Below are 24,816 nucleotides of genomic sequence, written 5' to 3' on the forward strand. Positions count from 1 at the left end.
GTTTCTCACACAATTTGTGCGTTTCTATCTGACGCTCCGGGTTTCTCATGCACTTTGTGTGTCTCAGTGTAACACCCTGGGTTTCTCACACAATTTGTGCGTTTCTATCTGACGCTCCGGGTTTCTCACGCACTTTGTGTGTCTCAGTGTAACACCCTGGGTTTCTCACACACTTTGTGTGTTTCTATCTGACCCTGCGGGTTTCTCACACACTCTGTGTGTCTCAGTCTGACACCCTGGGTTTCTCACATCCTTTGTGTGTTTCTATCTGACACCCTGGGATTCTCACACAGTTTGTGTGTTTCCATCTGACACCCTGGGTTTCTCACACACTTTGTGTGTCTCAGTCTGACACCCTGGGGTTCTCTCAGACTTAGTGTGTTTCTACCTGACACCCTGGGTTTCTCACACACTTTGTGTGTTTCTATCTGACCCTCTGGGTTTCTCACACACTTTCTGTATCTCAGTCTGACACCCTGGGGTTCTCACACCCTTTGGGTGCCCCTATCTGACACCTTGGGTTTCACACACCCTTTGTGTGTTTCTATCTGACACTCTGGGTTTCTCACACACTTTCTGTGTTTCTATCTGACCACCCTCGGTTTCTCACACCCTTTGTGTGTCTCAGTCTGACACCCTGGGTTTCTCACACACTATGTGTGTCTCAGTCTGACACCCTGGGTTTCTCACACACTTTGTGTGTCTCAGTCTGACACCCTGGGGTTCTCTCAGACTTAGTGTGTTTCTATCGGACACCCTGGGTTTCTCACACAGTTTGTGTGTTTCCATCTGACACCCTGGGTTTCTCACACACTTTGTGTGTTTCTATCTGACACCCTGGGGTTCTCACACCCTTTGTGTGTCTCAGTGTAACACCCTGGGTTTCTCACACCCTTTGTGTGTCTCAGTGTAACACCCTGGGTTTCTCACACACTTTGTGTGTCTCAATCTGACACCCTGGGTTTCTCAGATACTTTGTGTGTTTCTATCTGACGCTCCGGGTTTCTCACGCACTTTGTGTGTCTCAGTGTAACACCCTGGGTTTCTCACACACTTTGTGTGTTTCTATCTGACCCTGCGGGTTTCTCACACACTCTGTGTGTCTCAGTCTGACACCCTGGGTTTCTCACATCCTTTGTTTGTTTCTATCTGACACCCTGGGTTTCTCACATCCTTTGTGTGTTTCTATCTGACACCCTGGGATTCTCACACAGTTTGTGTGTTTCCATCTGACACCCTGGGTTTCTCACACACTTTGTGTGTCTCAGTCTGACACCCTGGGGTTCTCTCAGACTTAGTGTGTTTCTCTCGGACACCCTGGGTTTCTCACACAGTTTGTGTGTTTCCATCTGACACCCTGGGTTTCTCACACACTTTGTGTGTCTCAGTCTGACACCTTGGGTTTCTCACACACTTTGTGTGTTTCTATCTGACACCCTGGGTTTCTCACACACTTTGTGTGTCTTAGTCTGACACCCTGGTTTTCTCACACACTTTGTGTGTTTCCATCTGACACCCTGGGTTTCTCACACACTTTGTGTGTCTCAATCTGACACCCTGGGTTTCTCAGAGACTTTGTGTGTTTCTATCTGACACCCTGGGTTTCTCACACACTTTGTGTGTTTCTATCTGACCCTGCGGGTTTCTCACACACTCTGTGTGTCTCAGTCTGACACCCTGGGTTTCTCACATCCTTTGTTTGTTTCTATCTGACACCCTGGGTTTCTCACATCCTTTGTGCGTTTCTATCTGACACCCTGGGTTTCTCAGAGACTTTGTGTGTTTCTATCTGACACCCTGGGTTTCTCACACAATTTGTGCGTTTCTATCTGACGCTCCGGGTTTCTCACGCACTTTGTGTGTCTCAGTGTAACACCCTGGGTTTCTCACACACTTTGTGTGTTTCTATCTGACCCTGCGGGTTTCTCACACACTCTGTGTGTCTCAGTCTGACACCCTGGGTTTCTCACACACTTTGTGTGTTTCCATCTGACACCCTGGGTTTCTCACACACTCTGTGTGTCTCAGTCTGACACCTTGGGTTTCTCACACACTTTGTGTGTTTCCATCTGACACCCTGGGTTTCTCACACACTTTGTGTGTCTCAGTCTGACACCCTGGGTTTCTCACATCCTTTGTGTGTTTCTATCTGACACCCTGGGTTTCTCACACACTTTCTGTGTTTTTATCTGACACCCTGGGTTTCTCACACACTTTCTGTGTCTCAGTCTGACACCATGGGTTTCTCACACACTTTGTGTGTCTCAGTCTGACACCCTGGGGTTCTCTCAGACTTAGTGTGTTTCTCTCGGACACCCTGGGTTTCTCACACACTTTCTGTGTCCCTATCTGACACCCTGGGTTTCTCACACACTTTCTGTGTCCCTATCTGACACCCTGGGTTTCTCACACACTTTCTGTGTCCCTATCTGACACCCTGGGTTTCTCACACACTTTGTGTGTCTCAGTCTGACACCCTGGGGTTCTCTCAGACTTTGTGTGTTTCTATCTGACACCCTGGGTTTCTCACTGAATTTGTGTGTCTCAGTCTCACACCCTGGGTTTCTCACACACTTTGTGTGTCCCTATCTGACCCTCTGGGTTTCTCACACAATTTGTGTATCTGAGTCTGACACCCTGGGTTTCTCACACATTTTGTGTGTCTCAGACTGACACCCTGGGTTTCTCACACACTTTGTGTGTCCCTCTCTGACACCCTGGGTTTCTCAAACACTTTGTGTATCTCAGACTGACACCCTGGGTTTCTCACTGAATTTGTGTGTCTCAGTCTGACACCCTGGGTTTCTCACACCCTTTGTGTGTCTCAGTCTGACACCCTGGGTTTCTCACACACTTTGTGTGTCTCAGTCTGACACCCTGGGTTTCTCACACCCTTTGTGTGTCTCAGTCTGACACCCTGGGTTTCTCACACCCTTTGTGTGTCTCAGTCTGACACCCTGGGTTTCTCACACAATTTGTGCATTTCTATCTGACGCTCCGGGTTTCTCATGCACTTTGTGTGTCTCAGTGTAACACCCTGGGTTTCTCACACACTTTGTGTGTTTCTATCTGACCCTCCGGGTTTCTCACATCCTTTGTGTGTTTCTATCTGACCCTCTGGGTTTCTCACACACTTTCTGTATCTCAGTCTGACACCCTGGGGTTCTCACACCCTTTGGGTGCCCCTATCTGACACCTTGGGTTTCTCACACCCTTTGTGTGTTTCTATCTGACACCCTGGGTTTCTCACACACTATGTGTGTCTCAGTCTGACACCCTGGGTTTCTCACGCACTTTGTGTGTCTCAGTCTGACACCCTGGGGTTCTCTCAGACTTAGTGTGTCTCAGTCTGACACCCTGGGTTTCTCACACAGATTGTGTGTTTCCATCTGACACCCTGGGTTTCTCACACAGTTTGTGTGTTTCCATCTGACACCCTGGGTTTCTCACACCCTTTGTGTGTCTCAGTGTAACACCCTGGGTTTCTCAGAGACTTTGTGTGTTTCTATCTGACACCCTGGGTTTCTCACACACTTTGTGTGTCTCAATCTGACACCCTGGGTTTCTCACACAATTTGTGCGTTTCTATCTGACGCTCCGGGTTTCTCACACACTCTGTGTGTCTCAGACTGACACCCTGGGTTTCTCACACACTTTGTGTGTCTCAGTCTGACACCCTGGGTTTCTCACACCCTTTGTGTGTCCCTATCTGACACCCTGGGTTTCTCACATCCTTTGTGTGTTTCTATCTGACACCCTGGGTTTCTCACACAGTTTGTGTGTTTCCATCTGACACCCTGGGTTACTCACACACTTTGTGTGTTTCTATCTGACACCCTGGGTTTCTCACACCCTTTGTGTGTCTCAGTCTGACACCCTGGGTTTCTCACACACTTTCTGTGTTTCTATCTGACACCCTGGGTTTCTCACACCCTTTGTGTGTTTCTATCTGACACCCTGGGTTTCTCACACACTTTCTGTGTTTCTATCTGACCCTCTGGGTTTCTCACACACTTTCTGTGTTTCTATCTGACCCTCCGGGTTTCTGACACACCTTGTGTGTCTCAGTCTGACACCCTGGGTTTCTCACACCCTTTGTGTGTCCCTATCTGACACCCTGGGTTTCTCACACACTTTCTGTGTTTCTATCTGACCCTCTGGGTTTCTCACACACTTTGTGTGTCTCAGTCTGACACCCTGGGTTTCTCACAGACTTTGTGTGTCTCAGTCTGACACCCTGGGTTTCTCACACACTTTGTGTGTCTCAGTCTGACACCCTGGGGTTCTCTCAGACTTTGTGTGTTTCTATCTGACACCCTGGGTTTCTCACACCCTTTGTGTGTCCCTGTCTGACACCCTGGGTTTCTCACACAGTTTGTGTGTCTCAGTCTGACACCCTGGGTTTCTCACAGACTTTGTGTTTTTCTATCTGACACCCTGGGTTTCTGACACACTTTGTGTGTCCCTATGTGACCGTCTGGGTTTCTCACACACTTTGTCTTAGTCTGACACCCTGGGTTTCTCACACCCTTTGTGTGTCCCTATCTGACACCCTGGGTTTCTCACACCCTTTGTGTGTCTCAGTCTGACACCCTGGGTTTCTCACACATTTTGTGTGTTTCTATCTGACCCTCTGGGTTTCTCACACACTTTGTGTATTTCTATCTGACCCTCTGGGTTTCTCACACACTTTGTGTGTCTCAGTCTGACACCCTGGGTTTCTCACACACTTTGTGTGTCTCAGTCTGACACCCTGGGTTTCTCACAGACTTTGTGTTTTTCTATCTGACACCCTGGGTTTCTCACACCCTTTGTGTGTGTCAGTCTGACACCCTGGGTTTCTCACAGACTTTGTGTTTTTCTATCTGACACCCTGGGTTTCTCACACACTTTGTGTGTTTCTATCTGACACCCTGGGTTTCTCACAGACTTTGTGTTTTTCTATCTGACACCCTGGGTTTCTCACACACTTTGTGTGTCTTAGTCTGACACCCTGGGTTTCTCACACACTTTGTGTGTTTCTATCTGACACCCTGGGTTTCTCACACACTTTGTGTGTTTCTATCTGACACCCTGGGTTTCTCACATCCTTTGTGTGTTTCTATCTGACACCCTGGGATTCTCACACACTTTGTGTGTTTCTATCTGACACCCTGGGTTTCTCACACACTTTGTGTGTTTCTATCTGACACCCTGGGTTTCTCACACACTTTGTGTGTTTCTATCTGACACCCTGGGTTTCTCACAGACTTTGCGTGATGCCCCAATATCAGCAGTTTGATATCTCAGCGAGATTTTTCATGCTCTCCTTGTTCTCAGTCTTCACTGGTGATTGTTTTTTAGTTACATACCTGCGTATGCTGTAGATAATCACCTGTATATAATACTGTAGATAATACCTGCATATACTGTAGATAATCACCTGGCTGACTATTTGTCTGGTATTCCAGAACTCCCAGCCCTAGAGTTCTGCAGACAACTGGGCATCAGTGACAGCAGTGGTGGTAAATACTAATCCCAACCCCCACCCATACTATTCCTGTTCCCTTTGAAGAACCAAGAGTGCAAATCTGAACCTTAACATGTTAATTTATTTTGGATTAAAGATATAAGCATCTGCATTAATTTCAAGATAGTGTGAAAGAAAACCTTTGAGTGAAACCATTCACTTTACTTTCAGTGCATCTCAACAAAGAGGCATAAAGTGCAGTTGCTGCTATATTGTGGCAGACACTGTCTAATAGAGGTTACATGTCTTCAGTTCCATTCTCTTGGTGATTACATTGTTTGTCTGCAAATCATCACTTCACTTCCAAACATGGAGAAATGGCCATTAATTTTAAAATGTTAAATTATTATCCGCACAGGAAGAAATGCTACACCACAAGTGCCACATAAAATTGTCCTTGGATGGCACTAAGGAAATGCCGTAAACCCTAATGTCAGTGAGTGAGTGGTGAGAGGTGAGGATGGAGATATTCATTTAAAGTGACCACACAGAGTATGGCTTCACCATCCACTGAATACAAACAGAAACCCCCCCACACCCATTAAACCACCGACACAGACACCCCCCAAACAGAAACCACCCACACCCACTACAACACCTACACAGAAAACCCATACCCACTGAACACCTCATGCCCACCGAACCATGTACACAGAAAACCCCACACCCACTGAACCACCTACACAGAAACACCCCACACCCACTGACACCTACAGAAACCCCAAGACCCACTGAAACCTATACAGAAACACCTCCTATACCTACTGACTCCTACACAGAAACCACCCACACCCACTGAACCACCTACACAGAAACCCCCCCACACCCACTGACACCTACAGAAACCCCCAGACCCACTGAAACCTATACAGACACCCCCTATACCTACTGACTCCTACACAGAAACACCCCACACCCACTGAACCACCGACACAGACACCCCACAAACAGAAACCCCCCCACACCCACTGACACCTACACAGAAACACCCCACACCCTTTGACACTTACAGAAACTCCCCTCACCCACTGACACCAACATGGAAACCACCCACACCCACTGGACAACCTACACAGCACCCCCATACTCACTGACACCTACACAGAAACACCCCACACCCTTTGACACTTACAGAAACTCCCCTCACCCACTGACACCAACATGGAAACCACCCACACCCACTGGACAACCTACACAGCACCCCCATACTCACTGACACCTACACAGAAACACCCCACACCCACCAACATCTACACACAAACCCCCCACATACATTGAACCATGTACACAGAAACCCCCCACACCCATTGAATGACCTGCACAGAAACCCCCCAGACCCACTGACACCTACTCAGAAACCCCCCACACAAACTCCCCACACCCGCGGAACAACCTACACAGCACCCCCCCCATACCTACTGACACCTACACAGTAACACCCCACACCCACTGACACTTACAGACACCCCCACTCACCCTCTGAATGACCTACACAGTAACACCCCACACCCATTGACACCTACACAGAAACCCCCACTCACCCTCTGAATGACCTACACACAAACTCCCCATACCCACTGACACCTACAGAGAAACGCTTCACACCCACTGACACCTAACAGAGAAACCTCCACTCACCCTCTGAATGACCTACACACAAACCCCCCACACCCACTGACACCTACACAGAAACCCCCCACACCCACTGACACTTACACAGAAACCCCCCACACCCACTGACACCTACACAGAAACCCCCCACACCCACTGACACTTACACAGAAACCCCCCACACCCACTGACACTTACACAGAAACCCCCCATACCCACTGACACTTACACAGAAACCCCCCACACCCACTGACACTTACACAGAAACCCCCCATACCCACTGACACCTACACAGAAACCCCCCCACACCCACTGACACTTACACAGAAACCCCCCACACCCACTGACACTTACACAGAAACCCCCCACACCCACTGACACTTACACAGAAACCCCCCACACCCACTGACACTTACACAGAAACCCCCCACACCCACTGACACCTACACAGAAACCCCCCCACACCCACTGACACCTACACAGAAACCCCCCCACACCCACTGACACTTACACAGAAACCCCCCCACACCCACTGACACCTACACAGAAACCCCCCCACACCCACTGACACCTACACAGAAACACCCCACACCCACTGACACTTACACAGAAACCCCCCCACACCCACTGACACCTAACAGAGAAACCTCCACTCACCCTCTGAATGACCTACACAGAAACCCCCCCATACCCACTGACACTTACACAGAAACCCCCCACACCCACTGACACCTACACAGAAACACCCACTCACCCTCTGAATGACCTACACAGAAACTCCCCACACCCACTGACACTTACACAGAAACCCCCCCACACCCACTGACACTTACACAGAAACCCCCCCACACCCACTGACACCTACACAGAAACTCTCCACACCCACTGAACCACGTATACAGAAATTCCTGCTCCAATGAAACCCCCAAAGCTCCTATAGAGTAAAACTCACAGTCCCACCACCCCGTACCTTCCACAGCAAGAAAGAAATCACATTCTTAAAGAAGGAATCAGTTTGCTGCAGCAGACAAGATGAAGGAGAGTCCTAAGAGATTCCACAAATATGTTCAGAGCAAATGGATTGCAAGGGACTAAATTGTTCCTCTGGAATGTCAGAATGGTAATAAGACCTTAAAATATAGGAGCAGAATTAGACCATTTGGTCCATTAAGTCTGCCCCAACCTTTCATCATGGCTGATCCATTTTTCCTCTCAACCCCAATCTCCTTCCTTCCCTTGCCCATATCCCTTCATGCCCTGACCAATCAAGAATTGATCAACCTCTGCCTTATATATAACGCGCTGGCGAGTTACATATACATTAAGACTTGGCAGCCACAGCTGTTGCTGGCAAGGAAATTCCAGGTGGGATATAATGTGAGGAGACCCCGGAGTGGTTCTTGGGCCTCTTTCTTTCTGTTCACATCCATGTCCTGCAGAGGAAACAAGGTGAGAACTTGCCAAGTTTGCTCCAATATGAAAACAGGTAGAAGGGCCTGGAGTGATGAGAACATGCAGAGTTGGAGGTCAGATCAGGTAACAGGTACTAGATGAAAATAGACAAATATTTGAAAGATGGAGAAACTGAGGTTGATGGGAAGCTGGCACAGAGGAGGAGTCATAGATCATTCATGGTGGGGACACATGAGATGGCCAGTGCTAGAATCTAGATCCACGCACTGCCGGAGGATCTCAGCAGGTCAAGCAACATCTGTGGGGGTGGATTGGAAATGTCAATGTTTCAGGAAAAAGAGCTGCATCAGAACTGAGAAGGGAGATTTCTGGTATAAAGTGGGCAGGGAGATGTGCTGAGTAGGGATTCTGCAGTGACTGAAGGAGTACAGGGGGCTGAAAAAAAGACAACTAGGTGGGAGAAAGGAGCAGGTTGGAGGATAGTGACAGGTGAATGATGAGGCTGGCATGAGGCCAAGTAACCTAACCCTTCTCCAATTCTTAGTCTCCTTTCTCTCCCCTTGCAGTCCACATAGGCCTTCTCCCTCAAACCTGGCCTATCAGAGTTTCACGCTCATGGGAGCTGTGCCGTGGCGACGTAGAGTGGAGTTGCCACAATATCCTTTACAAGGTACACCTCTGCTGATTTCCTGGTTACACCTGTGTCTGCTGTCGCATACTGGTGGGCAGGCTACAACTCTGTTCCTCAGAAGCTGGTGGTGAGAAGAGCTTTATCTCAGTTTCAGGGTTGTAGTCTGCACTGCAGGTCTGTGTGGAGCTTGTCGATAGCATTATGGAGCGTTTGTTTGATAAAGCTTCTGCCCTTTGGGCTTGGCACTTCAAGCTCATAAGTTTGGCATCCAAGGATCGAGTTCGTGGCCTTGTGAAGTGACTCTCTCCAGCATAGAGATCCTGGGAATTCCAGTCCTTATCTGTAGGCTGGAGTTCAAATGCATGGCGTTGTATCCAGTCCGTGCAGAGACCATCTCTCTCTGAAACCACACCACCACTCAGCAAGGGCACAGTGCTTTTACACACTCGCTTCTGAGAGTTTTCAAAAAGTGCGTACCAGGGGGGCAAGGTTCCATCTCTGTAGCAAGCGTCTGTCTGAATGTGACTGCTCAGCATGTCCACAGCAGGGTCGATGTCGTCTGCAGAGTCAATAACTGGAATTGGAAGGGAGAATGTCCAATTACACACAATAATAAAGGATCTGACTGTCCAGCTCAGTGTGGAAAGTCACAGACATTCAGAGTTCAGGAGGTGGCCAATTATAGACCTGAGGAACATGCCTCAAAAGCTGATCATTCCTGGCACTACCCTTGATCTCACCCTACTGCCCCCAAAATAATTTATCCCATTGTCACAAAACAGGCCCTTTTGCCTACAACTAAACGTCTCCTAGCTCCGTTTATTGGGTAGAGGGCTGCTACCTCTCCATCCCTGAACAAGCCACAGGTCCCTCAGACATGTGATCCAGGACATCGCTCTGCCCAGCAAACTGCCCTGATCCACACACATGTACCCTCTCACTGCCTCACACAGCTCTGTGAGACCTGGGAGCAGAGCCCTCGCCCTCTCTATGGTACCTTGTGCACAGAAGTCTCAGTTTCCTCCAACAACATCTACTTTATTGTTGATCACAAACTGGAATCAAGAGCAATAGATTCTGAAAGGAGTAATAATTACAGGTTTGTTCTGGTGGGAGATTTTCATTTTCCAAATATTGACTGGTATCTCCCTAGAGTGAGGGGTTTAGATGGTGTGGAGTTTGTTAGGTGTGTTCAGGAAGGTTTCTTGACACAATATGTAGATAAGCCTACAAGAGGCTGCACTTGATCTAATATTGGGAAATGAACCTGGTCAGGTGTCAGGTCTCAGTGAGAGCACATTTTGGAGATAGTGATCACAATTCTACCTCTTTACCATAGCATTGATGAGGGTTAAGAACGGACAAGTTAAGGAAACATTTAATTGGAGTAAGGGGAAATATGAGGATATCAGGTAGGAATTTGAAAGCATAAATTGGAAACAGATGTTCTCAGGGAAACATACAGAAGAAATGTGGCAAATGTTCAGGGGATATTTGTGTGGGGTTCTGAGTAGGTATAGACAATAGACAATAGGTGCAGAAGTAGACCATTCGGCCCCTCGAGTCTGCGCCGCCATTCTGAGATCATGGCTGATCATTCACTATCAATACCCAGTCCCTGTCTTGTCCCCATATCCCTTGATTCCCCTATCCATCAGATATCTATCTAGCTCCTTCTTGAAAGCATCCAGAGAATTGGCCTCCACCGTCTTCCGAGGCAGTGCATTCCACACCTCCACAACTCTCTGGGAGAAGAAGCTCTTCCTCAACTCTGTTTTAAATAACTGACCTCTTATTCTCAATCCATGCCCTCTGGTACTGGACTCTCCCAACATCTGGAACATATTTCCTGCCTCAATCCTATCAAATCCTTTAATTATCTTAAACGTTTCAATCAGATCCCCTCTCAATCTCCTCAATTCCAGCGTGTACAAGCCCAATCTCTCCAATCTCTCTGCGTAAGACAGCCCTGCCATCCCAGGAATCAACCTAGTGAATCTAAGCTGCACTTCCTCAATTGCCAGAATGTCCTTCCTTAAACCTGGAGACCAAAACTGTACACAATATTCCAGGTGTGGTCTCACCAGGGCCCTGTACAAATGCAAAAGGACATCCTTGCTCTTGTACTCAATTCCCCTTGTAACAAAGGCCAACATTCCATTTGCCCTCTTCACTGCCTGTTGCACTTGCTCATTCACCTTCATTGACTGGTGAACTAGGACTCCTAGGTCTCTTTGCATTTCTCCCTTACCTAACTCGACACCGTTCAGACAATACTCTGCCCTCTTGTTCCTGCTTCCAAAGTGGATAACTTCACATTTATTCACATTGAATGACATCTGCCAAGTATCTGCCCACTCACCCAGCCTATCCAAGTCTCCCTGTATTCTCCTAACGTCCTCTTCGCATGTCACACTGCCACCCAGTTTAGTATCGTCAGCAAACTTGCTGATATAGTTTTCAATGCCCCCATCTAAATCATTGACATAAATCGAATGTTGGGATAAAATTTTTGGTTAGTATTTGTCCACCAGAAGTTAAATGCATTTGTTGATAAAACATTTTCCATTGCAAACATGCAAAGATTTTTGTTAGTTAATTTGCTCATTTTTATTACATTTACATTTTATGGAAATATTTTTGATTATGATAAACGTAAACATTTTGACTGTTTAAGGTGTGAATCACCATCCTTTTAAATTTCTACAAAGTTTGAATATCTTTTAATGGTCTCAGAAAATTTAAGAATGCTTCCGGATGTTGGAATGTCAGCTGTAGCATAGAGATAGTGCTGCGCTATTACAACTCAGGAGTGGATTTCAGAGTTCAACTCCGGTATCCCTGAAAGAGTTTGACATTATCCCCATGGTAGGCATAATGTCTCTTCCAGGTACTTCCTCCCAAAGCCCAAAGAACTGATTAATTTCAAAGAGATCAATTTCATTGTAAATTGAGCCAAGATGAGGTTAACGTTAAATTGGTGGGTTGCTGCACCATGCAGATCATTGGTCCAGAAGGGCCTGTTTGAGCTTCAAAAAATAATGAAAAAGGCAAAAATGCACAGTTATCAAGGGAGGGTGTAGGGATACAGGGGATGAAGACAGGCATTTACAGAGATGAGGCGGGGCATAAGGGATGAGATCAGGGGTACACAGAGATGAGGGATGAGGACAGGCATTTACAGAGATCAGGAGGAGCACAGGAGATGAGGACAGTAGTTTACAGAGATGTGTAGGGGTGCAGGGCATTAGGACGGGATAGAGTTGAGAAGGGGTGCAGGGGATTAGGACAGGAGTTTACAGAGATGTGGAGGGTGCAGGGGATGAGGATGGGAGTTTAGAAAGACATGGAGGGTGTAGCGGATTGGGGCAGGGGATTACAGATATGTGGAAGGTGTAATGGATTGACGCAGGGGTTTACAGATATGTGGAAGGTGTAGAGGATTGGGGCAGGGGTTTAGAGATATGTGGAAGGTGTAGTGGATTGGGGCAGGGGTTTACAGGTATGTGGAAGGTGTAGTGGATTGGGGCAGGGGTTTACAGATATGTGGAAGGTGTAATGCATTGGGACAGGGGTTTACAGATACGTGGAAGGTGTAATGGATTGGGGCAGGAGATTTACAGGTATGTGGAAGGTGTAATGGATTGGGGCAGGGGTTTCCAGATGTGTGGAAGGTGTAGTGGATTGGGGCAGGGGTCTTACAGATGTGTGGAAGGTGTAGTGGATTGGGGCAGGGGTCTTACAGATATGTGGAAGGTGTAATCGATTGGGGTAGGAGTTTTACAGGTATGTGGAAGGTGTAATGGATTGGGGCAGGGGCCTTACAGATATGTGGAAGGTGTAATGGATTGGGGCAGGAGATTTACAGATATGTGGAAGGTGTAATGGATTGGGGCAGGGGTTTACAGATATGTGGAAGGTGTAATGGATTGGGGCAGGGGTTTACAGATATGTGGAAGGTGTAGTGGATTGGGGCAGGGGTTATACAGATATATGGAAGGTGTAGTGGATTGGGGCAGGGGTTTACAGATATGTGGAAGGTGTAATGGATTGGGGCATGGGTTATACAGATATGTGGAAGGTGTAGTGGATTGGGGCAGGGGATTTACAGGTATATGGAAGGTGGAATGGATTGGGGCAGGAGTTTACAGATATGTGGAGGTGTAATGGATTGGGGCAGGAGTTTTACAGATATGTGGAAGGTGTAGTGGATTGGGGCAAGGGTTTACAGAAATGTGGAAGGTGTAGTGGATTGGGGCAGGGGTTTACAGATATGTGGAAGGTGTAATGGATTGGGGCAGGGTTTTACAGGTATATGGAAGGTGGAATGGATTGGGGCAGGGGTTTACAGATATGTGGAAGGTGTAATGGATTGGGGCAGGGGTTTACAGATATGTGGAAGGTGTAATGGATTGGGGCAGGGGTTTACAGATATGTGGAAAGTGTAATGGATTGGGGCAGGGGTTTTACAGGTATGTGGAGGTTGTAGGGGATGAGGATGGGAGTCTAGAAAGACATGGAGGGTGTAGCGGATTGGGGCAGGGGTTTACTGATATGTGGAGGGTGTAGCGGATTGGGGCAGGAGTTTTACAGGTATATGGAGGTTGTAGGGGATGAGGATGGGAGTCTAGAAAGACATGGAGGGTGTAGCGGATTGGGGCAGGAGTTTTACAGGTATGTGGAAGGTGTAATGGATTGGGGCAGGGGTTTGCAGAGATATGGAAGGTGTAATGGATTGGGGCAGGGGCTAACAGATATGTGGAGGGTGTAGTGGATTGGGGCAGGGGTTTACAGATATGTGGAAGGTGTAATGGATTGGGGCAGGAGTTTTACAGGTATGTGGAAGGTGTAATGGATTGGGGCAGGGGTTTACAGATGTGTGGAAGGTGTAGTGGATTGGGGCAGGGGTCTTACAGATATGTGGAAGGTGTAATGGATTGGGGCAGGGGCTAACAGATATGTGGAAGGTGTAATGGATTGGGGCAGGAGATTTACAGGTTTGTGGAAGGTGTAATGGATTGGGGCAGGGGTTTACAGATATGTGGAAGGTGTAATGGATTGGGGCAGGGGTTTACAGATATGTGGAAGGTGTAGTGGATTGGGGCAGGGGTTATACAGATATATGGAAGGTGTAGTGGATTGGGGCAGGGGTTTACAGATATGTGGAAGGTGTAATGGATTGGGGCAGGGGTTATACAGATATGTGGAAGGTGTAGTGGATTGGGGCAGGGGTTTTACAGGTATATGGAAGGTGTAGTGGATTGGGGCAGGGGTTTACAGATATGTGGAAGGTGTAATGGATTGGGGCAGGGTTTTACAGGTATATGGAAGGTGGAATGGATTGGGGCAGGGGTTTACAGATATGTGGAAGGTGTAATGGATTGGGGCAGGGGTTTACAGATATGTGGAAGGTGTAATGGATTGGGGCAGGGGTTTACAGATATGTGGAAAGTGTAATGGATTGGGGCAGGGGTTTTACAGGTATGTGGAGGTTGTAGGGGATGAGGATGGGAGTCTAGAAAGACATGGAGGGTGTAGCGGATTGGGGCAGGGGTTTACTGATATGTGGAGGGTGTAGCGGATTGGGGCAGGAGTTTTACAGGTATATGGAGGTTGTAGGGGATGAGGATGGGAGTCTAGAAAGACATGGAGGGTGTAGCGGATTGGGGCAGGAGTTTTACAGGTATGTGGAAGGTGTAATGGATTGGGGCAGGGGTTTGCAGAGATATGGAAGGTGTAATGGATTGGGGCAGGGGCTAACAGATATGTGGAGGGTGTAGTGGATTGGGGCAGGGGTTTACAGATATGTGGAAGGTGTAATGGATTGGGGCAGGAGTTTTACAGGTATGTGGAAGGTGTAATGGATTGGGGCAGGGGTTTACAGATGTGTGGAAGGTGTAGTGGATTGGGGCAGGGGTCTTACAGATATGTGGAAGGTGTAATGGATAGGGGCAGGGGTTATACAGATATGTGGAAGGTGTAGTGGATTGGGGCAGGGGTTTTACAGGTATATGGAAGGTGGAATGTATTGGGGCAGGAGTTTACAGATATGTGGAGGTGTAATGGATTGGGGCAGGGGTTTACAGATATGTGGAAGGTGTAATGGATTGGGGCAGGGGTTTACAGATATGTGGAAGGTGTAATGGATTGGGGCAGGGGTTTACAGATATGTGGAAGGTGTAATGGATTGGGGCAGGAGTTTTACAGATATGTGGAAGGTGTAGTGGATTGGGGCAAGGGTTTACAGATATGTGGAAGGTGTAGTGGATTGGGGCAGGGGTTTACAGATATGTGGAAGGTGTAATGGATTGGGGCAGGGTTTTACAGGTATATGGAAGGTGGAATGGATTGGGGCAGGGGTTTACAAATATGTGTAAGGCGTAATGGATTGGGGCAGGGGTTTACAGATATGTGGAAGGTGTAATGGATTGGGGAAGGGGTTTACAGATATGTGGAAGGTGTAATGGATTGGGGCAGGGGTTTACAGATATGTGGAAGGTGTAATGGACTGTGGCAGGGGTTTACAGATATGTGGAAGGTGTAATGGATTGGGGCAGAGGTTTACAGATATGTGGAAGGTGTAAAGGATTGGGGCAGGGGTTTTACAGATATGTAGAAGGTGTAGTGGATTGGGGCAGGTGTTTACAGATATCTGGAAGGTGTAGTGGATTGGGGCAGGGGTTTACAGATATCTGGAAGGTGTAATGGACTGGGGCAGGGGTTTACAGAGATGTGGAGGGTGTAGGGGATGAGGATGGGAGTTTAGAAAGACATGGAGGGTGTAGTGGATTGGGGCAGGGGTTTACAGATATGTGGAAGGTGTAATGGATTGGGGCAGGAGTTTTACAGGTATGTGGAAGGTGTAATGGATTGGGGCAGGGGTTTACAGATATGTGGAAGGTGTAATGGATTGGGGCAGAGGTCTACAGATATGTGGAAGGTGTAGTGGATTGGGGCAGGGGTTTTACAGATATGTGGAAGGTGTAATGGATTGGGGCAGGGTTTTACAGGTATATGGAAGGTGGAATGGATTGGGGCAGGGGTTTACAGACATGTGGAAGGTGTAGTGGATTGGGGCAGAGGTTTTACAGGTATATGGAAGGTGGAATGCATTGGGGCAGGGGTTTACAAATATGTGTAAGGCGTAATGGATTGGGGCAGGGGTTTACAGATATGTGGAAGGTGTAATGGATTGGGGCAGGGGTTTACAGATATGTGGAAGGTGTAATGGATTGGGGCAGGGGTTTACAGATATGTGGAAGGTGTAATGGACTGGGGCAGGGGTTTACAGATATGTGGAAGGTGTAATGGATTGGGGCAGAGGTTTACAGATATGTGGAAGGTGTAAAGGATTGGGGCAGGGGTTTTACAGATATGTAGAAGGTGTAGTGGATTGGGGCAGGGGTTTACAGATATGTGGAAGGTGTAGTGGATTGGGGCAGGGGTTTACAGATATCTGGAAGGTGTAATGGACTGGGGCAGGGGTTTACAGAGATGTGGAGGGTGTAGGGGATGAGGATGGGAGTTTAGAAAGACATGGAGGGTGTAGTGGATTGGGGCAGGGGTTTACAGATATGTGGAAGGTGTAATGGATTGGGGCAGGGGTTTACAGATGTGTGGAAGGTGTAGTGGATTGGGGCAGGGGTCTTACAGATATGTGGAAGGTGTAATGGATTGGGGCAGGGGCTAACCGATATGTGGTAGGTGTAATGGATTGGGGCAGGAGATTTACAGGTATGTGGAAGGTGTAATGGATTGGGGCAGGGGTTTACAGATATGTGGAAGGTGTAATGGATTGGGGCATGGGTTTACAGATATGTGGAAGGTGTAGTGGATTGGGGCAGGGGTTATAGATATATGGAAGGTGTAGTGGATTGGGGCAGGGGTTTACAGATATGTGGAAGGTGTAATGGATTGGGGCAGGGGTTTACAGATATGTGGAAGGTGTAATGGATTGGGGCAGGAGTTTTACAGATATGTGGAAGGTGTAGTGGATTGGGGCAGGGGTTTACAGATATGTGGAAGGTGCAGTGGATTGGGGCAGGGGTTTACAGATATGTGGAAGGTGTAATGGACTGGGGCAGGGGTTTACAGATATGTGGAAGGTGTAATGGATTGGGGCAGGGGCTAACAGATATGTGGAAGGTGTAATGGATTGGGGCAGGAGTTTTACAGGTATGTGGAAGGTGTAATGGATTGGGGCAGGGGTTTACAGACATGTGGAAGGTGTAATGGATTGGGGCAGGGGTTTACAGATATGTGGAAGGTGTAGTGGATTGGGGCAGGGGTTTTACAGATATGTGGAAGGTGTAATGGATTGGGGCAGGGGTTTACAGACATGTGGAAGGTGTAATGGATTGGGGAAGGGGTTTACAGATATGTGGAAGGTGTAATGGATTGGGGCAGGGGTTTACAGATATGTGGAAGGTGTAATGGACTGTGGCAGGGGTTTACAGATATGTGGAAGGTGTAATGGATTGGGGCAGAGGTTTACAGATATGTGGAAGGTGTAAAGGATTGGGGCAGGGGTTTTACAGATATGTAGAAGGTGTAGTGGATTGGGGCAGGTGTTTACAGATATGTGGAAGGTGTAGTGGATTGGGGCAGGGGTTTACAGATATCTGGAAGGTGTAATGGACTGGGGCAGGGGTTTACAGAGATGTGGAGGGTGTAGGGGATGAGGATGGGAGTTTAGAAAGACATGGAGGGTGTAGTGGATTGGGGCAGGGGTTTACAGATATGTGGAAGGTGTAATGGATTGGGGCAGGAGTTTTACAGGTATGTGGAAGGTGTAATGGATTGGGGCAGGGGTTTACAGATATGTGGAAGGTGTAATGGATTGGGGCAGAGGTCTACAGATATGTGGAAGGTGTAGTGGATTGGGGCAGGGGTTTTACAGATATGTGGAAGGTGTAATGGATTGGGGCAGGGTTTTACAGGTATATGGAAGGTGGAATGGATTGGGGCAGGGGTTTACAGACATGTGGAAGGTGTAGTGGATTGGGGCAGAGGTTTTACAGGTATATGGAAGGTGGAATGCATTGGGGCAGGGGTTTACAAATATGTGTAAGGCGTAATGGATTGGGGCAGGGGTTTACAGATATGTGGAAGGTGTAATGGATTGGGGCAGGGGTTTACAGATATGTGGAAGGTGTAATGGATTGGGGCAGGGGTTTACAGATATGTGGAAGGTGTAATGGACTGGGGCAGGGGTTTACAGATATGTGGAAGGTGTAATGGATTGGGGCAGAGGTTTACAGATATGTGGAAGGTGTAAAGGATTGGGGCAGGGGTTTTACAGATATGTAGAAGGTGTAGTGGATTGGGGCAGGGGTTTACAGATATGTGGAAGGTGTAGTGGATTGGGGCAGGGGTTTACAGATATCTGGAAGGTGTAATGGACTGGGGCAGGGGTTTACAGAGATGTGGAGGGTGTAGGGGATGAGGATGGGAGTTTAGAAAGACATGGAGGGTGTAGTGGATTGGGGCAGGGGTTTACAGATATGTGGAAGGTGTAATGGATTGGGGCAGGGGTTTACAGATGTGTGGAAGGTGTAGTGGATTGGGGCAGGGGTCTTACAGATATGTGGAAGGTGTAATGGATTGGGGCAGGGGCTAACCGATATGTGGTAGGTGTAATGGATTGGGGCAGGAGATTTACAGGTATGTGGAAGGTGTAATGGATTGGGGCAGGGGTTTACAGATATGTGGAAGGTGTAATGGATTGGGGCAGGGGTTTACAGATATGTGGAAGGTGTAGTGGATTGGGGCAGGGGTTATAGATATATGGAAGGTGTAGTGGATTGGGGCAGGGGTTTACAGATATGTGGAAGGTGTAATGGATTGGGGCAGGGGTTTACAGATATGTGGAAGGTGTAATGGATTGGGGCAGGAGTTTTACAGATATGTGGAAGGTGTAGTGGATTGGGGCAGGGGTTTACAGATATGTGGAAGGTGCAGTGGATTGGGGCAGGGGTTTACAGATATGTGGAAGGTGTAATGGACTGGGGCAGGGGTTTACAGATATGTGGAAGGTGTAATGGATTGGGGCAGGGGCTAACAGATATGTGGAAGGTGTAATGGATTGGGGCAGGAGTTTTACAGGTATGTGGAAGGTGTAATGGATTGGGGCAGGGGTTTACAGACATGTGGAAGGTGTAATGGATTGGGGCAGGGGTTTACAGATATGTGGAAGGTGTAGTGGATTGGGGCAGGGGTTTTACAGATATGTGGAAGGTGTAATGGATTGGGGCAGGGGTTTACAGACATGTGGAAGGTGTAATGGATTGGGGCAGGGGTTTACAGATATGTGGAAGGTGTACTGGATTGGGGAAGGGGTTTTACAGGTATATGGAAGGTGGAATGGATTGGGGCAGGGGTTTACAGATATGTGGAAGGTGTAATGGATTGGGGCAGGGGTTACAGATATGTGGAAGGTGTAAGGGATTGGGGCAGGGGTTTACAGATAGGTGGAAGGTGTAATGGATTGGGGCAGGGGTTTACGGATATGTGGAAGGTGTAATGGATTGGAGCAGGGGTTTTACAGGTATGTGGAGGTTGTAGCGGATGAGGATGGGAGTCTAGAAAGACATGGAAGGTGTAATGGATTGGGGCAGGGGTTTACAGGTGTGTGGAAGATGTAGTGGATTGGGGCAGGAGTTTTACAGGTATGTGGAAGATGTAATGGATTGGGGCAGGGGTTTACAGATATGTGGAAGGTGTAATGGATTGGGGCAGGGGTTATACAGATATGTGGAAGGTGTAGTAGATTGGGGCAGGGGTTTTACAGATATGTGGAAGGTGTAGTGGATTGGGGCAGGGGTTTTACAGGTATATGGAAGGTGGAATGGATTGGGGCAGTGGTTTACAGATGTGTGGAAGGTGTAATGGATTGGGGCAGGGGTTATACAGATATGTGGAAGGTGTAGTGTATTGGGGCAGGGGTTTACAGATATGTGGAAGGTGTAATGGATTGGGGCAGGGGCTAACAGATATGTGGAAGGTGTAATGGATTGGGGCAGGAGTTTTACAGGTATGTGGAAGATGTAATGGATTGGGGCAGGGGTTTACAGATATGTGGAAGGTGTAATGGATTGGGGCAGGGGTTATACAGATATGTGGAAGGTGTAGTAGATTGGGGCAGGGGTTTTACAGATATGTGGAAGGTGTAGTGGATTGGGGCAGGGGTTTTACAGGTATATGGAAGGTGGAATGGATTGGGGCAGTGGTTTACAGATGTGTGGAAGGTGTAGTGGATTGGGGCAGGGGTCTTACAGATATGTGGAAGGTGTAATGAATTGGGGCAGGGGCTAACAGATATGCGAAAGGAGTAATGGATTGGGGCAGGAGTTTTACAGGTATGTGGAAGGTGTAATGGATTGGGGCAGGGGTTTACAGATATGTGGAAGGTGTAATGGATTGGGGCAGGGGTTATACAGATATGTGGAAGGTGTAGTGTATTGGGGCAGGGGTTTACAGATATGTGGAAGGTGTAGTGGATTGGGGCAGGGGTTTACAGGTGTGTGGAAGATGTAGTGGATTGGGGCAGGGGTCTTACAGATATGTGGAAGGTGTAATGGATTGGGGCAGGGGCTAACAGATATGTGGAAGGTGTAATGGATTGGGGCAGGAGTTTTACAGGTATGTGGAAGATGTAATGGATTGGGGCAGGGGTTTACAGATATGTGGAAGGTGTAATGGATTGGGGCAGGGGTTATACAGATATGTGGAAGGTGTAGTAGATTGGGGCAGGGGTTTACAGATATCTGGAAGGTGTAATGGATTGGGGCAGGGGTTTACGGATATGTGGAAGGTGTAATGGATTGGGGCAGGGGTTTTACAGGTATGTGGAGGTTGTAGCGGATGAGGATGGGAGTCTAGAAAGACATGGAGGGTGTAGCGGATTGTGGCAGAGGTTTACTGATATGTGGAGGGTGTAGCGGATTGGGGTAGGAGTTTTACAGGTATGTGGAAGGTGTAATGGATTGGGGCAGGGGTTTACAGGTGTGTGGAAGATGTAGTGGATTGGGGCAGCGGTCTTACAGATATGTGGAAGGTGTAATGGATTGGGGCAGGGGCTAACAGATATGTGGAAGGAGTAATGGATTGGGGCAGGAGTTTTACAGGTATGTGGAAGATGTAATGGATTGGGGCAGGGGTTTACAGATATGTGGAAGGTGTAATGGATTGGGGCAGGGGTTATACAGATATGTGGAAGGTGTAGAAGATTGGGGCCGGGGTTTTACAGATATGTGGAAGGTGTAGTGGATTGGGGCAGGGGTTTTACAGGTATATGGAAGGTGGAATGGATTGGGGCAGTGGTTTACAGATGTGTGGAAGGTGTAGTGGATTGGGGCAGGGGTCTTACAGATATGTGGAAGGTGTAATGAATTGGGGCAGGGGCTAACAGATATGCGAAAGGAGTAATGGATTGGGGCAGGAGTTTTACAGGTATGTGGAAGGTGTAATGGATTGGGGCAGGGGTTTACAGATATGTGGAAGGTGTAATGGATTGGGGCAGGGGTTATACAGATATGTGGAAGGTGTAGTGTATTGGGGCAGGGGTTTACAGATATGTGGAAGGAGTAATGGATTGGGGCAGGGGTTTACAGGTGTGTGGAAGATGTAGTGGATTGGGGCAGGGGTCTTACAGATATGTGGAAGGTGTAATGGATTGGGGCAGGGGCTAACAGATATGTGGAAGGTGTAATGGATTGGGGCAGGAGTTTTACAGGTATGTGGAAAATGTAATGGATTGGGGCAGGGGTTTACAGATATGTGGAAGGTGTAATGGATTGGGGCAGGGGTTATACAGATATGTGGAAGGTGTAGTAGATTGGGGCAGGGGTTTTACAGATATGTGGAAGGTGTAGTGGATTGGGGCAGGGGTTTTACAGGTATATGGAAGGTGGAATGGATTGGGGCAGTGGTTTACAGATGTGTGGAAGGTGTAGTGGATTGGGGCAGGGGTCTTACAGATATGTGGAAGGTGTAATGAATTGGGGCAGGGGCTAACAGATATGCGAAAGGAGTAATGGATTGGGGCAGGAGTTTTACAGGTATGTGGAAGGTGTAATGGATTGGGGCAGGGGTTTACAGATATGTGGAAGGTGTAATGGATTGGGGCAGGGGTTTACAGATATGTGGAAGGTGTAATGGATTGGGACAGGGGTTTTACAGATATGTGGAGGGTGTAGCGGATTGGGGCAGGGGTTACACATATGAGGAAGGTGTAGTGGATTGGGGCAGGGGTTTTACAGATATGTGGAAGGTGTAATGGATTGGGGCAAGGGTTTACAGATATGTGGAAGGTGTAATGGATTGGGGCAGGGGTTTACAGATATGTGAAAGGTGTAATGGATTGGGGCAGGGGTTTACAGATATGTGGAATGTGTAATGGATTGGGGCAGGGGTTTACAGATATGTGAAAGGTGTAATGGATTGGGGCAGGGGTTTACAGATATGTGGAAGGTGTAATGGATTGGGGCAGGGGTTTACGGATATGTGGAAGGTGTAATGGATTGGGGCAGGGGTTTTACAGGTATGTGGAGGTTGTAGCGGATGAGGATGGGAGTCTAGAAAGACATGGAGGGTGTAGCGGATTGGAGCAGAGGTTTACTGATATGTGGAGGGTGTAGCGGATTGGGGTAGGAGTTTTACAGGTATGTGGAAGGTGTAATGGATTGGGGCAGGGGTTTACAGGTGTGTGGAAGGTGTAGTGGATTGGGGCAGGGGTTTACAGATATGTGGAAGGTGTAATGAATTGGGGCAGGGGCTAACAGATATGTGAAAGGTGTAATGGATTGGGGCAGGGGCTAACAGATATGTGAAAGGTGTAATGGATTGGGGCAGGAGTTTTACAGGTATGTGGAAGGTGTAATGGATTGGGGCAGGGGTTTACAGATATGTGGAAGGGGTAATGGATTGGGGCAGGGGTTATACAGGTATGTGGAAGGTGTAATGGATTGGGGCAGGGGTTTTACAGATATGTGGAAGGTGTAATGGATTGGGGCAGGGGTTTACAGATATGTGGAAGGTGTAATGGATTGGGGCAGGGGTTTACAGATATGTGGAAGGTGTAATGGATTGGGGCAGGGGTTTTACAGATATGTGGAGGGTGTAGCGGATTGGGGCAGGTGTTTACACATATGTGGAAGGTGTAGTGGATTGGGGCAGGGGTTTTACAGATATGTGGAAGGTGTAATGGATTGGGGCAAGGGTTTACAGATATGTGGAAGGTGTAATGGATTGGGGCAGGGGTTTACAGATATGTGGAAGGTGTAATGGATTGGGGCAGGGGTTTACAGATATGTGGAAGGTGTAATGGATTGGGGCAGGGGTTTACAGATATGTGGAAGGTGTAATGGATTGGGGCAGGAGTTTTACAGGTATGTGGAAAATGTAATGGATTGGGGCAGGGGTTTACAGATATGTGGAAGGTGTAATGGATTGGGGCAGGGGTTATACAGATATGTGGAAGGTGTAGTAGATTGGGGCAGGGGTTTTACAGATATGTGGAAGGTGTAGTGGATTGGGGCAGGGGTTTTACAGGTATATGGAAGGTGGAATGGATTGGGGCAGTGGTTTACAGATGTGTGGAAGGTGTAGTGGATTGGGGCAGGGGTCTTACAGATATGTGGAAGGTGTAATGAATTGGGGCAGGGGCTAACAGATATGCGAAAGGAGTAATGGATTGGGGCAGGAGTTTTACAGGTATGTGGAAGGTGTAATGGATTGGGGCAGGGGTTTTACAGATATGTGGAAGGTGTAATGGATTGGGGCAGGGGTTTACAGATATGTGGAAGGTGTAATGGATTGGGGCAGGGGTTTACAGATATGTGGAAGGTGTAATGGATTGGGGCAGGGGTTTTACAGATATGTGGAGGGTGTAGCGGATTGGGGCAGGTGTTTACACATATGTGGAAGGTGTAGTGGATTGGGGCAGGGGTTTTACAGATATGTGGAAGGTGTAATGGATTGGGGCAAGGGTTTACAGATATGTGGAAGGTGTAATGGATTGGGGCAGGGGTTTACAGATATGTGGAAGGTGTAATGGATTGGGGCAGGGGTTTACAGATATGTGGAAGGTGTAATGGATTGGGGCAGGGGTTTACAGATATCTGGAAGGTGTAATGGATTGGGGCAGGGGTTTACGGATATGTGGAAGGTGTAATGGATTGGGGCAGGGGTTTTACAGGTATGTGGAGGTTGTAGCGGATGAGGATGGGAGTCTAGAAAGACATGGAGGGTGTAGCGGATTGTGGCAGATGTTTACTGATATGTGGAGGGTGTAGCGGATTGGGGTAGGAGTTTTACAGGTATGTGGAAGGTGTAATGGATTGGGGCAGGGGTTTACAGGTGTGTGGAAGATGTAGTGGATTGGGGCAGGGGTCTTACAGATATGTGGAAGGTGTAATGGATTGGGGCAGGGGCTAACAGATATGTGGAAGGTGTAATGGATTGGGGCAGGAGTTTTACAGGTATGTGGAAGATGTAATGGATTGGGGCAGGGGTTTACAGATATGTGGAAGGTGTAATGGATTGGGGCAGGGGTTATACAGATATGTGGAAGGTGTAGTAGATTGGGGCAGGGGTTTTACAGATATGTGGAAGGTGTAGTGGATTGGGGCAGGGGTTTTACAGGTATATGGAA

At 47.9% G+C, this 24,816-nt stretch overlaps 1 protein-coding gene across 4 annotated transcripts in view; it reads right to left on the reverse strand.

The window, feature by feature from the left end:
• Positions 1 to 7,944: 7,944 nt before the first annotated feature.
• The window catches only part of LOC132392020 (rhotekin-like), a 258,421-nt gene continuing 241,549 nt past the window's right edge, over positions 7,945 to 24,816 (reverse strand). For all 4 annotated transcript variants that reach the window (XM_059965934.1, XM_059965935.1, XM_059965932.1 and 1 more), the window contains exon 11: positions 7,945 to 9,738. In XM_059965934.1, the coding sequence (XP_059821917.1) occupies positions 9,227 to 9,738 (512 nt within the window). In that variant the 3' untranslated portion in view covers positions 7,945 to 9,226. The remainder of the gene's footprint in view (positions 9,739 to 24,816) is intronic.

This window comes from Hypanus sabinus, chromosome 3 (genome assembly GCF_030144855.1).
Source record: "Hypanus sabinus isolate sHypSab1 chromosome 3, sHypSab1.hap1, whole genome shotgun sequence".
Taxonomy (NCBI): domain Eukaryota; kingdom Metazoa; phylum Chordata; class Chondrichthyes; order Myliobatiformes; family Dasyatidae; genus Hypanus; species Hypanus sabinus.